Genomic DNA, 14090 nt, shown 5'->3' with positions numbered 1-14090 from the left:
TTTACAACCCCCAACCTACTAGACATAAAAAATTTCCTGAGATCTTATGGTCTGCCATTTTCTCAAATACCTGCAAGACTGCCTGTACCCCCGACTCTAATCTTCAGAATTCTTGATTCTCTGCAGGTCTGCAGTGCGGGCTGCATTTAACAAGCGCTCCAGGTTAATCTAATGCACTGTAAAGCGTGAGAGCGCGTGCATTAAAAGGGCTTTAAGAAGAGGAGTTTCTGAATCAGATTTGCATTTTAGAAAGATCCCTCTGGCTGTAGAGTGTAGAATCAACTAGAAGTGGGCAAAGATATCTAAATGGCATTATTCAGTCCAGCGCTTGAACGGCTCAGGTTGCCGGCGCGCTGGGGTGCCCTCTGCCGGCACTCGGCAGCGCCTCGTTCTGGGCCGGGCCCTGAGCGGCCGGCTGCCGACCGCGACTGCGCGCTCCCAGGCCTGCAGAGACAGCCTCGGGGCACCTGTTACCGCACCGCTCAAGACCGGAAGCGGAAATGGAATCTAGATAGCCTCGCGCGTTTAGCCGGCCGCCGCCACCTCCACGCCCTAGGCCGGGCCGACTTAAGGAGTCGCCGGAAGCGGAAGTCGCTGAGAGGTGGTGGAGCAGTTGGGAAAGTGTCGGTTTGTTTTCGCGCTCCTTGCGTTCTCGCCGCAGCTTGCCTGGGCGGGTAAGGCGCCATTGCGAGAATTCGGCAACGCTGCCGACTCGGCTAGAACCGGCTCCCGGCCCGAGCCCGAGGGGCGTAGTATCCCGGCGCTCCGATTCCCTTCCGCAGGCTCCTTGGGACCCGCGGTTCCAGGAGTCCCTTGCACAGGGTCCCTTTCCTGCAGTGAGGATCCGTCCGGCTTCCTAGTGTCCCCGCAGACCCCCATCATGGGCAACACGAGCAGTGAGCGCGCCGCGCTGGAGCGGCATGGTGGCCATAAGACGCCCCGGAGGGACAGCTCCGGGGGCACCAAGGACGGGGACAGGCCCAAGATCCTGATGGACAGCCCCGAAGACGCCGACCTCTTCCACTCCGAGGAAATCAAGGTGCGAGCGGTGTGCAGGAATCCGATTCCCCTTGACTAATGTTGAGGAGAGAAACCCTCCACTAGATTACTGTCACATCTTTTCGAAAACCACCAGAACGGGGAGGGAGGTGGTACATTACCCGGTGAACTTAAAAGCCAGATGGTCCTGTAAGAGTCCTCTTAGCGGTCCAAGAACCTAAGTCTAATTACCAATATGAGAAAGTCACCCTGAGGGAGGAGGCACTCACTTTGTTTAACATCATTAAGGAGAAAGCAGCTCTGGGACAGTTTCAAATTGTTAATTAATTCAGAGTCGAGCTAACAGTAATTGAACCCAGCTTCTGGTTTATCTCTTAGGTGTAATTAATTTCACTGCTTTGAGACAAATTCCCTCACCTTTACACAAACTGGAGCTTTTGTAAAAGTTAGTTTGGGAGTTTGTTATCCATTTTGGAGGCAAACCAGGTACATATACAAGCTGAAAGTTGAGCGGAACAGCTGACGGCGGTTGCCAGAGGTGTTTAGTTCTGCCCAACACTTGATTCATCCTACTTATTTTTTATTTATTTATTTTTTTTGAGACGGAGTCTCGCTCTCTTGCCCAGGCTGGAGGGCAGTAGCACAATCTCGGCGCACTGCAACCTTCGTCTCCTGGGCTCAAGCCATCCTGCCTCAGCCTCCCGAGTAGCTGGGACTACAGGCGTGCGCCACCATGCCCGGCTAATTTTGTGTATTTCTGGTAGAGGTTCGGTTTCACCATGTTGCCCAGGTTGGTCTTGAACTCTTGACCTCAAGCGATCCTCCCGCGTGGGCCGCCGAAAGTGCTGGGATTACAAGCATTAGCCACCACGCCCAGCCTCACCCTGCTTTTTTTTTTAAAGCGTACATAGAAAAGTCTTTGGACTTATAGAGGTCAGTGGGTAGTAAGGGTCTGTTTGAAGGAGGCAGCCAGCAGCTACTGAACTTCCCTCTAGTGTTGTTTAAATATGACTTAATCGCGCTTAAGTAGGCCAGTGAAAACATTTTTCTTCCTGCTGCAGCCTGTTTAAATTCATCAAAAGCTCAGGTGACTTGACTCCTGCTTCAGCCACACTCCTGTTAACCACCTTCATATGGTGGATATTTCCAGCCTCAGGGTTCAGTCCAAGGACACTTTATGGTATTTATGTGTTATGTCCGAAAGGAACTAATTGTTTCAAGGAACAAAGTAGGTTTAGGAAAGATAAAGCTGCCCTCTGCCCAACATACCTGTTAGTATCCAATTTCATGTTAATCATCATCCATTTAATTGCCTGGCAACTCATTCCATCTGTGTTTGTCCTCATGTTGAGCGAGGTGATCACATCTCACACCTTTTGGATCTGTTTCGAGCCTAACTACAAGGAGCCTGCTTTTATGTGGGCCTGCAACCTGCGGTTTGAACTTGCTTTCTGAATTTGTTGCATTCTTAAAGAGCTGTGTCCAAAGTGAACTTTAGAATCATGTTTCTCTAATGACTTGACATCCTTTCCCCAGGAAGTAATTTTGGTCCCTGGTCCCAAGAAGGCTATTTAAGACACCAAAAGAATCAAAACTACTTTCTTCAAGAAGTATTTGTTCTTTTACTATTCCAAAACTCCTCCAGGAAATGTTGAGCACACACGTAATCTATGGGGAATGATTTCAAGCAGCGTCCGTTCTCGCTTCATTAGAAGTTACTGAAATCCCCAGATACCAAAAAGTCGTGAATTCTTTTAATTACACTCGTGTGCTATTTTGGGTATAGTTATTCTTAGTGTGAAGTGATTCCAGTCTGTTATTTAATAAGTAGATCATGTTAGAATTCAGAGAATGCAGGCATCATTTGGATAAGCTGAGGTATTTTAAATGAAGGGGCTAGAAGCCTGCTTAACTCCCTAAGGAGTCTTTTCCAGCCAGAACCCTCTGCTCTTTTTAAGTCTTTGGCTCCTGACTAGGAAAAAAATCTAAAAGGTGCATGACTACATATGTCATCCAGGTAGAGTTGGATGAGTTTCTTATTCTGGAATACCTCCGTTATATGGAACTTACCACACTGGAGGTTATCATTTATCCTAATGAGGGTTCAGTCTTTGTCTTGCTTTATTCCCCAGTCCCTAGACAGAACTTTGTGAGCAGTTTTTCCCCATCCTCAAAATCTGAATTTGCCCATTTTCAGGTTGACAGTTCTAGAATTGTTCCTCTTAAATTTTCATGTACAGTCATACATCACTTAATGACAGGAACATGTTCTGAGAAATACATCATTAGGTGATTTTATCATTGTGTGAACATCGTAGAGTGTACTTACACAAACCTAGTCTGCTAGTCCATTCTCATGCTGCTATGTAGACATACCCGAGACTGGGTAATTTATAAAGAAAAGAAGTTTAATTGACTCAGTTCCTCATAGCTGGGCAGGCCTTAGGAAACTTAAAATCATGGTAAAAGGCACCTCTTCACAGGGCAGCAGAAGAGAGAATGAGAGCAAGCAGGGGAAATGCCAGACGCTTATAAAACCATCAGATCTCATGAGATTCACTCACTGTCAGAGAACAGCATGGGGGGAACCGCCCCCATGATCGATTACCTCCACCGGGCCCTGCCCTTGACACGTGGGCATTATGGGGATTACAATTCAAGGTGAGATTTGGGTGGGGACGAGGAGCCAAACCATATCACCTAGTCTATACGGTGTAACCTATTGCTCATGGGCTGTAAACCTGTATAGAATGTTATTCTGCTGAATACTGTAGACACGTATTCCACAAGTGTATTTAAGGAATTGTGTATTTAAATATATCTAAACATAGAAAAGATACAACAAAAATATGGTATAATCTTATGGGACCACCATGTATACAGTCCAGCGTTGACTAAGACATCGTGCACATGAGTGTACTTCAGATCTTGCTTAATTAAGGAAGGAACATGACATTTATTAAGCTAGTCTTGGATTCATAGTTGCCCCTTCCAAGTGGGTTTTATAGCATCTCCTAGAATTTTGATATCAACCTCTTTAATGACAACAAAGCTAATTAGTAAGCACTCACTGTGTCAGACACTATGCAGAGCACTTACATGGACTGTCTCAGTCTTCACCACAACCTTAAAAAATATATTTCTGTTTTGCAGGCAGGGAAACTGAGGCACCACTAGTAAGTTTCCAATCCTATGAACCTAGGTAGTAACAGCTGCCTCTTTAGAATAAATTGTCAGTATTGTCTGTTGTAGGGAGCTCGCTTATGGCTTTCTGAGTAAACTGCTCTGCTTCTAGGCACCGGAGAAGGAGGAATTCCTGGCCTGGCAGCATGATCTGGAAGTGAATGATAAAGCCCCCGCCCAGGCTCGGCCAACTGTGTTTCGGTGGACGGGGGGCGGAAAGGAAGTTTACTTATCTGGGTCTTTTAACAACTGGAGTAAACTTCCCCTCACCAGAAGGTAATTGCCTGGGGAGTGTTCACTTATTTGTCTTAACATAAATTCTCTTCTTTCTGAAACATCTCTGTGGGAGAATAGGAAACGGATGTTTCTATAAAATGGATGGCTAGTGGAAAAATAATTTTGCTTAATAAGTCTTAAGGTTCAAATGTTAAACCTTAGTGGTCTCTAGCTTTAGAGTACAGAAGAAAGAGACTATTTCTGTTTCACAGACATCTTTCACTTCAGATCCTCACCTATCTGTTCAGTCAGGACTTTTCCACAGAAACACAAAAATCTATTCTTAATGCAGTAAGGGGGCACTGGCCTGGGAATCTTAGAAACCCACATTTGAGCCCACATTGGCCATGCTGACATGGCCTAACACCTGAGCCTCAGCGTTCCTTTCTGTAAAGAGGGAATATTGGACCAGATGATCTCTGAGGGTTCATCTAACTTTGACTCTGTGTAATACTTTGTTTGAAAAGTACATGTTGGCTGGGTGTGGTGGCTCATGCCTATAATCCCAGCACTTTTGGAGGCTGAGGCAGGAGGATTGCTTGAGGCTAGGAGTTCAAGACCAGCCTGGGCAACATAGTGAGACCCCCATTTCTACAAAAAAAATAAAAATTGGCTGGGCATGGTAGTGTGCACCTGTAGCCCCAGCTACTCAGGAGGCTGAGATGGGAGGATTGTTTGAGCCTGAGGGGTCAGTACTGTAATGAGCAGTGGTTGCAGCACTGCACTCCAGCCTGGACAACAGAGCAAGACTTTGTCTCCAAAAAGAAAAAAATACATACTACGTAGGCATCATTAGCAAGGATTATAGTAAGACGTTTTATCAGGAACCCCAGCATGGACTTCTGTCTTAAGGTGTCAGTGGGAGAACACCTTTAGTGAGTATTCCTGATGAAATGAGGGAGAAAGTGTCAGGCCTGTTGTCAGGGGCTGCCTGCTTTCCAGCGGTTCCATTGGAGAAGGAGGGAGCCACTCAGCACAGCAGTCACAAGTCAGTTCAAGTCAGGACAAAACAACCCAATGAAAGGACTCTTCCAGAGTGTGGTTTTAGTTGTTAGGTAAGTCTCTTTAGAGAACATGTGAGCTTCCTATTCAGTTGATCCCTTCTCCTGCCCAAGGCAAAGTGACAAAGGGTAAATGAGGCAGCTTGCTGTTTATCTTGTGGTGTTATCCTCCTTGGCATCCAGGAGCCTTTCTAGCTTGAGAAGCACAAATGCCTGACTGTTGACCTTTTAACGTTAGGGATGTGGTTTCCTGGTATCTGAGCAAGGTGAGTTTTCAGGAAAGTGTGTCACACTGCTGCTTCCTTATAGCCTTTCCAGATTGAGATCATTATGCTGAATTGTCTAAATGGGCTAAACATGTTTGTTCTCCTGCAGCTGAACTCTTGGTTTTATGTGGAAACGTTTTGTTCTGTAGCTGGTTTGGCAAGTAAGCTCAGGAGGCAGCCCACCCCACTGAATTCTTCTGCTTCCTTTTTCCTCGCAGCCACAATAACTTTGTAGCCATCCTGGATCTGCCGGAAGGAGAGCATCAGTACAAGTTCTTTGTGGATGGTCAGTGGACCCACGACCCTTCCGAGGTACTCTTCCTCCCACCTCTGGTCCTCTGGGCGCCCGCACAATCCAAACAAATCACCTTCCCAAGGGATTGCCGCCAGGTCCCTTTGCCGAGCTAGTAAAAGTTCCTGTGTGTGGCAGAGCTGGATAGCAGCAGTAACTGTCAGATAGTTGGCATCCTTGACCAAGATGAGCAGGGTGGCTAGCCAGGAGATGAGGCGTTCCAGCCAGGAGCTCCAAGTCCTCTGAAGAATAACTCCGCAGACCTTCCACGTTATGATTTCTGCCTGTCTGTCTCTTCCCAGCCCATAGTAACCAGCCAGCTTGGCACAGTTAACAACATCATTCAAGTGAAGAAAACTGACTTTGAAGTGTTTGATGCTTTAATGGTGGATTCCCAAAAGTGCTCCGATGTATCTGGTATGAACACAGTTATTTTATACCACATGCGTGCAGGTGGGGGCTGTACAGTCTAGAAATACTCTTGTTTCTCTTGCCTCTCTTGAGCTGAAGCTGCCCAGATAGGCGTTTGTGGCTCCCCCCTTAAAGGCCACAGAACTTAATTCCTAACTGTCAGGTTGTTGAAATTTAGCCCTAAGAGAGCTATAAGTCATTTCCCTGGTCTCAGGTATTCAGTAGGTCTCCTTGGCCACAGAAAGCAGACAGCGGAAATGGAACCATAGGTTGATCTCGTGCCAAGGGCAGGGCTGAAGAGGCCCTGGAGGGTCGCACTGAGTCAGTGACAGTCCAGGGCTGGGGAAGCCTGTGTCTCATCCCACTTGTGGTGCCTGAAGCATTTCAGCCTGACGGTGGTAAAGGGACACCTCAGTGACCTTAGTGGTCACTTGTGTGGTACATTGGTACCTTGTCAGAATCCCTTCGGGGAGGAGGCGGCTCCCCACGGGAAACAGCCTGCACAGTGCAGCTCTCCTTGATGGGAAGCTATTTGGTACAGAAATACAGACCCAGTAAAACTTCCCCATCTTCTAAGAGCGTTTCAGGCATCGAGGTTTTTGTAAATTGCTTTCCATCCAAGCCCCACAGGAAGAAACTACCTGGTAGAACATGATTCGTACAGTTCAGGGGGAGGAGGGTTGTGATCTGAGGTGTTGGTGCCAACCACACTTCCCCTTCTTGGAGGCAGGGGCTTAACAATTCCTGGACCCTGAGGGAGGCAGCGGAAAGATGCCCCAGAAGAACATCTGGCGCACTAAGAAAACAGATTCCGTTCAGCTGACAGTTCTTCGTCATTGTCTAGTTGGGCCCGGAAGTTCTGCCACCAGGATTTCTCATTACCAGTTCAGAAATCACAGTGGTAAAATGACCACAGTGGGCTCACTGTGGGTGACAGTTTGTTGAGCAGGACTTGGAAATCAAATTCAGTATGCTTTTATCTGGATAATTAGGCTTGTAGAGATAATGTAGTTTTTTTGCAGATAGTTGGGAATCAGGGAATAGAGGAAGTGTGCCCAGATATCCTCCAAAATGTGTAACTTACTGGTACATGTAATTTTAGGCCACTTACAAGCTTTCTAGTCAAGTTTCCACCTAGGGAAAGAAAATGGACCCCTCACTGACAGGAAGCTAATTCCACATTCTCTACAGACTTCTATTTCGACACTTACTTCCTCAAAATGTTATTTACTCCTTATGGCTCAGTTTTCTGCACTTAATGCTTTTCTCAATTTCTTGCTGTAATATAGTTGGGTCACATAAAAGGGGCTTGTCCTCTAAAAAATGACATTGAGGGAATTGGCAGAGCTGGGGCATAGCAGATTTTCTCTGGACCAGCCCCAGGATCTGGCGACCAGAATCATCCCATGCATTCTTTGGATGATGGCTTGGTACCTTCCAGCTGGCCAAACGTCACTATCCAGCTGTTCTAGCATTATGAAATCTTGCTCTTGTAGAAGCTTCTCAGTGTATCTGAATAATCCAGATACTCAAGCAAGAGTTTGGAAGGAACTCGAGTGTAATGGAGTTAAAGAGCCGTTAGAAATTGGGCTTTCAGCTCCCCCCCGCATTTTGAAATATGGCTCGTTTAACCTGTTTTCTCCACTGCCTCTGTCTAAACAGACTGCCTTATCTTCCGTTGTATTGCGGCTGGCGGTGCCCATAACTTGGACTTAGCCACTTAATCCTCACTTAGCCTCCAGCTTGTTTGTGGTTTTGCCAGCCCAGCCTGAAGGGAGAAGAAAGTATTACTCTGCCGTGCGTGTGGGATTAAGTTATCGAGAACAGCCTCCTTGGGATCTGACCCAGACTCAGTGGTTGGGCCACGTCTTCCACTGGGGCGTGTGAGTTGACTACTGAGTTGTATGCCAGTCACCCACATTCCAAAAGGGTTTTCTCCTCTCTGTTCTGCACTCTTGGAACCAGTGCATCCTTCAAAAGAACGTAAATCTGCATTGAGGGAACAAGAGACAAGGAAGACGAGATGATGACAACATAAATAAGGCTGCTGCTAGACTGTCTGATTTTCCAAGTAAATGTCCTGTTACCATCTCCCAACAGAGCTGTCCAGCTCCCCGCCGGGACCCTACCATCAGGAGCCCTATGTCTGCAAACCCGAAGAGCGCTTTCGGGCGCCACCCATTCTCCCCCCGCATCTCCTCCAGGTCATCCTGAACAAGGACACAGGGATTTCCGTAAGTAGGTGGGCGTCTGCCTGGACCGTCCTCCATAGGTCATGTTCAGTTGCTTTCTTTCCTGTGTCCACTTTTTGCAAAGCAGCAGGTGAGCAAGCTCAGTGTCCTCCTCGTGTGAACTGTGCCGTTCACCCCTGCTGTGGGGATGGGCTGATAGCAAGAGTTTCCGAGTGTGGACTCCGCCGCCTCGTCTTACAAAGCCTTTCTGCGCTTTTCTTCCTTGTCCTTCACTCCTGCTTCAGCCTGAGCCCTGTTCCATTTAAATTTCACGACAAACTGTAATACCATCCCTTAGTAAGCTACATACTGGAACTCATGCTCTGGCCCCCACATTTTAGAATCTAGTTTTAATCATTAAATTGCTTTTAGAAATATCTGTACTCCTGGATCAAAATTTGGGATATCTGGGTAACACACATTTCTCCTCCGGGAAATTATCACCTGCGGAAAAGAAGTGTGTGTCATCCTGGATCCTGAAGAACAGCCAATTCTGTTGCGATTCTGTTTTCTGTCCCATCTAACCTGGATTGCCTGCCCAGTCCACCTAGCTCTGGAATGTATGGCACAGCCATAATTCTTGGGAATCCAGGAATTCAGCTTGACCCAAGCTACCTCATCAGAGACACTGTTTATGAGGCGCTTAAAGTGACCATGCTGCTACTGAACACCCCACCCTGAAGTGGAGGGCACGTGTGCCGGGATGAGGAAGGAACGTGTACACGTGCGGGCGTCCTACAGCGGTCCCTGCCGGGCTGCCAGGACAGGGTCTCAGTGCTTGTTACCCTACTCCAACAGGACTTGCCTTTCTCAGGTCACCTCCTGTGCTGAGAGTGCCCCTGCAGCTGGGTGGCCATCCTGGTATAGGCCCAGAAGAGGCCAGTGGTAAGCAGGACCCACCGTCTTTCCAGCACTGAGTTGGCAACAGTCACAAATAGGCCACAGGTGAAGAGTTTCAAGGACATGTAGCTTCTGCCTTAGAAGCACTTAGTCGACACTGCTTCCCTTAGCTCTAACTTTACAAAGGTTGGTGGGTTAGATGACTTTCAGTGCCCTCCTAAGCTAGTAAGGTTTTGTTTTTTCTAGAAAAGGGAGGCATCACTAGCCATCTTCTCTGATGGAGACTGCTGCTGGGAATAGACCAGCTGAGAGTGGCCCAGGGGGCTGGGAATATGAGAATGTCAGGACCCGTCTGTCCAAGGTAGCACCAAGCTCTAATGTAAACTGTGGTTACAGTTGTCATTACTAAAGGGTTAACATTTATTTTGCCCCAAACTAATCTTAAGTGCTTTTCATGTATTTAAGCCTCACAACAACCATGTGAAGTAGGTGCTGTTATTACCCCCATTTTAGGGATGGGGAAACAAGCACAGAGAAGTAGGGAGAACACTTACAATCTACTCTCTCAGAGATTTTCAGGAATGTAATACATGGTTATTAATAGTCACCATGTTGCACAGACGATCTCTTGAACTTATTCCTCCTGTCTAACTGAAATGTTATATTCTTTGACCAGCATCTCCCTACCCCCGCCACTCCTAGCTGCTGGCAGCCACCACTCCACTCTCTACTTCTGTGAATTTGACTTTCTTGGATTCCACATAAGTGACATCGTATGGGATTTGTCTTTCTGTGCCTGGCTTACTTCACTTAATGTCCTCCAGGTTTATCCATGCTGTCACAAATGACAGGATTCCTTTAAGGCTCAGCCGTACTCCATTGTGTATCGGCACCTCATTTCTTTACCCATTCCTCCACTGGTGGACACCTACGTTGATTCCACGTCTTGGCTATTATGAATAGAGCTGCAGTGAACGTGGGAGTACAGATATCTCTGACATGCTGATTTCATTTCCTTGGAGTATCTACCCTGTAGTGGGATTGCTAGATCATGTGGTAATTTTAGTTATGATTTTTGAGGAACCTTCATACCATTTTCCATAATGGTTGTACTAATTTACATGCCCATCAGCACTGCACTAAAAGTAGCTTTTAAGTGTTCTCACCACAAAAAAATGGTAAGCATGTTATGCGTGTGTTAATGAGCTTGATTTAGCCATTCTACAACATATCCATATTTCAAAACAACATATTGTACATGGTAAATATACATAATTTTATCTGTCAATCTTTGAAATTGATTAATTTTTTTAAAAACACCTCAAGTTCACACAGTAACTGGCTGAGCCAGCATTCACATCAGGCTGGCCGGTAGTTGGTGCTCTCAGCAGCCACCCTGAACGGCCTCCCAGCAGGAGCTTGCTGAGTATTTGTTGACATAATGATTGGCCCAGCCTCTGGGATCCTAAGCCTACAGCAGTTGTTTTACACTTTTTTCCTTTTGAATTGCATTTATAAAAGTTGGGGGTATACAGTGAAAAAATAAATCCCAGTTTCTGGCTTCTCTTAAAACATAGGAAGGTGCGGCGGGCAGTTCTGAGTGCCAGCCCGGTGGGAACTTTTCCAGAGTAGTGGTTTCTTGCCCAGGTATCCGTTTCATTCTTCAGGTTATTGTCTGAGTCTTACAGATGCAAGTTTCGAATCCATTGCTCAGGAGCGTTTAGTGCAGACGGTCTCTTCCTGTGTTCTCTGAAAGTTCTTTCAACAGACAGCCACTTTCTTCCTGCCCCTCCCTCCATAAGAGGACAGGGCCGTGGCCTATACTTCAAAGAGGCCGGGGTAAATGCCTGGCCAGAGACACACACCGATGCCTCCAGCAGGCATGCAGGGAGCTCCCTTCAGGTCAGAAGGTATGACCTTCATCTCACCTGTCATCTTGGACAAGCCCTTGCACTGCCTGACTTGGGAGGAGAGGTCGGCCTGAGCGCCACCTCCTGTCCTTTGATATCTGTCACTGTGAAGTAAAGGGGAGAATCTTGGTTTCCAAATCCCAAATGCTCACCGCTGCCTTTGTTCCCTCACAGTGTGATCCAGCTTTGCTCCCTGAGCCCAATCATGTCATGCTGAACCACCTGTACGCGCTGTCTATCAAGGTAATGACATGTCTGTCCCCGTGAGAGCTGTGTTGCCCAGTGTGTGCTCTGTGGACCCCCAGCAGTGGAATGACCTGGTGGGAGTGACTGAAAGGGCAGCTTCCAGGGTCTGACACAGGCCCTCAGGCTCAGTTTCTGAAGATGGCCCAGGAATTTGTGGTTTTAGGAAGCCCTTAATGATTCTCATGTACTCTGAGGCTTGAGCCCCTTAGTCCAGCCTTTGATCATGTCCACCTTGTTCTTAGGATGGCGTGATGGTGCTCAGCGCAACCCACCGGTACAAGAAGAAGTATGTCACCACCTTGTTATACAAGCCCATATGAAGAGCTGGGGGCCGATGGTGGCCCAGGAGACAGTGCACCGCCAGGCTCCACACGTGCATGCTTTCCCGAAGAGGGGACGGACTGTACATTGCTCATTTCACACTCTTCAGAACACATTTCATACTTGCCCTGGTCCTCCTTGAAGGTTTGTCCAGGCAGAGCAGCTCCTGCAGCACCTCGGTCTGTGACAGTCCTCCTAGCACCCCCATGGCTTTGAGCCTCGGGGACTCATCAAGGCCAAGAAAAGAGGGAGGGGCGGCAGAGTATCTGCAGCCCTGGCCCCTCGGTGCATGAGGCCAGGTGCAGCTCTAAACCCGCATTCTCAATTCTTCTTAAGCCAAAAATGAACGCTAACTCCTTTGCCAGTAAAATTCTGGGAAACAGGGACTGAAGCCACACATCGTTTCCAGTCGTCTATGTGTTTTTAAGGACAGCCACTTGTCCGTGTTGAGGCCTGGCTGTGGAACTAAGTACAGTGTTGGTCTTGCCTCTCCTTCAAAATCAGCAATAGATTGTCTCTCGGCTCCAGGGAAGTGTCATTTCTATAGAAATTAGAAGCTGTCTGATTTCTAGATGAAGTTTTAACGATTGTTTCTTACAGTCGCGTGCACTAAGTACTCTTTGTAAGCAGAGGTGGCTGGCTGTGCAGCCTTAAGGCAATTTTTTAAATCACCACGACTAGAAGTCATATGAACTCTGCTCAGCAATAATCTCAGAACAGACCTCTCAACCTGCTGCCGGATTTCTCCATTCAGCTGGATGATCCTGAGGACCGACCAGTTAGCTGGCAGGTCGTCCAGCTTTTTATTTCAGTCATAATAGATGACGGTGTTAACCGTGAAAACTTGAGGCACTCTACCCTCCTCCCTGTAAAATCAACACAGTGTGATTTTACAAGGTCCCGTGGCACCTTGCTCAGGACCTCTGCCCCTAGTTAGCAAGCAAGACGGCAGCAGTTGCTGCTGCTGATGCTGAAAGGAATGTAGAACTTGACAGCAGCCTTTGGAGTTTGGGTCAGGAAGATGTCCTTTGGACCAAAGCAGACTTCTGTACACGCAGCTCAGTTTCCCAGGAGTCGCCACAGATGTGCCCACTATCCCAGGTTCCTGTGAGTCAGCGGAAGCTCCTGTTACACCCTTTGCTCCTGGTGGGAGAGGGAGGAGTGAGCTCCCTGGGTTCCAGTATTTACTTGGTATACTTGAGTTTGGGGGTACCCTTTTTTTGTTACTGTTTTCAAAACTGAATTACTGTCACCTTGATGTACAAGTTTCAATAAAACTTTGTAAAAGTAATTGGACATGTGCCTGGAGGAGCTCTGATTTTATTCAGTCCCTTGGAGAAGAGACTGCAACTCTTCCAGAGTTGCGTTTCAGTACCATTCTTGTGGCTCTGAGCGGACAGGGCTACTCCAGCTGCCCAGGCCTGAGAACCATTCCTGTGACCCACCCATTCACACAGTTTGGAAGCCTGTTAAGGGACCCCTATAACTGAGCCCCTCTGAACAGCTCGAGTCACAAGGGAAAGCTGAAGAAGGGTAACAGCAGAGGCCCCTGGCTTCGGCAAGTGGGTGGTGTCCCCAGGCTACAGGGTTTGTTTCCTTTTGCTCCTAAACAAGCCCTACGGGACAGCCTGGGATCGTGACCCTGGTGTGTGAAATCCCAGGACATCTGTGGAGTCAGCTGTTTTCATCCACTAAAAGAGGCTATGTCCTTCCTCCAAAAAGGTGGAAGGTTATGGGTGTCCCTTTAAGCCTTTTCTTCTCAGGTTATCAGGGAACATTTTAAATTTAGCAGGAAAGCATGCTAATGAGCTCTACCCACTGGTGCAGAAAACCCAAGCTGAAAATGATATGTAAAATAAGACTAGTGTACTGGAGCCAGTCACCCCGTGAGCTCTCCAAGCACTGGGGCCACAGGGAACTTCCAGGTGAGGTCACTGCTGAGATGGAGGAGACACAAAACGAGGATATGGTCAGAGACAACACGTGTGTGCATATTCAAAGGATTTCATTTTCTTTAAAAAGCACATGATAGTCGGAAAGGCTGTCCACCAAGTGAAAGCCTGCATACCCAAGAAGCTAACAAGTTAATGGTGATTTTACAAAGGTGGAAAAGG

The 14090-nt window shown here is 47.4% G+C and overlaps 1 protein-coding gene across 2 annotated transcripts; it reads left to right on the top strand.

The window, feature by feature from the left end:
- The first annotated feature begins 386 nt into the window (after positions 1 to 386).
- On the top strand, positions 387 to 13272 carry PRKAB1 (protein kinase AMP-activated non-catalytic subunit beta 1). Of its 2 annotated transcripts, none has more exons than XM_017879063.1 (7): positions 387 to 1039; positions 4295 to 4458; positions 5944 to 6037; positions 6320 to 6434; positions 8529 to 8662; positions 11584 to 11652; positions 11898 to 13272. In XM_017879063.1, the coding sequence occupies exons 1-7, from the start codon at positions 881 to 883 to the stop codon at positions 11973 to 11975; spliced, it is 813 nt and encodes a 270-aa protein (XP_017734552.1). In that variant the 5' UTR covers positions 387 to 880; the 3' UTR covers positions 11976 to 13272. The 2 variants fall into 2 exon arrangements, with proteins under 2 accessions (XP_017734552.1, XP_017734553.1); XM_017879064.1 differs by having other exon boundaries at positions 8529 to 8670.
- The last annotated feature ends 818 nt before the right edge of the window (positions 13273 to 14090 follow it).

Source organism: Rhinopithecus bieti, unplaced genomic scaffold (genome assembly GCF_001698545.2).
Source record: "Rhinopithecus bieti isolate Rb0 unplaced genomic scaffold, ASM169854v2 scaffold_11938, whole genome shotgun sequence".
In the NCBI taxonomy this organism is placed as follows: Eukaryota; Metazoa; Chordata; class Mammalia; order Primates; family Cercopithecidae; genus Rhinopithecus; species Rhinopithecus bieti.
The sequence above is the reverse complement of the archived record's forward strand: the minus strand, read 5'-3'. Positions and strand labels throughout refer to the sequence as shown.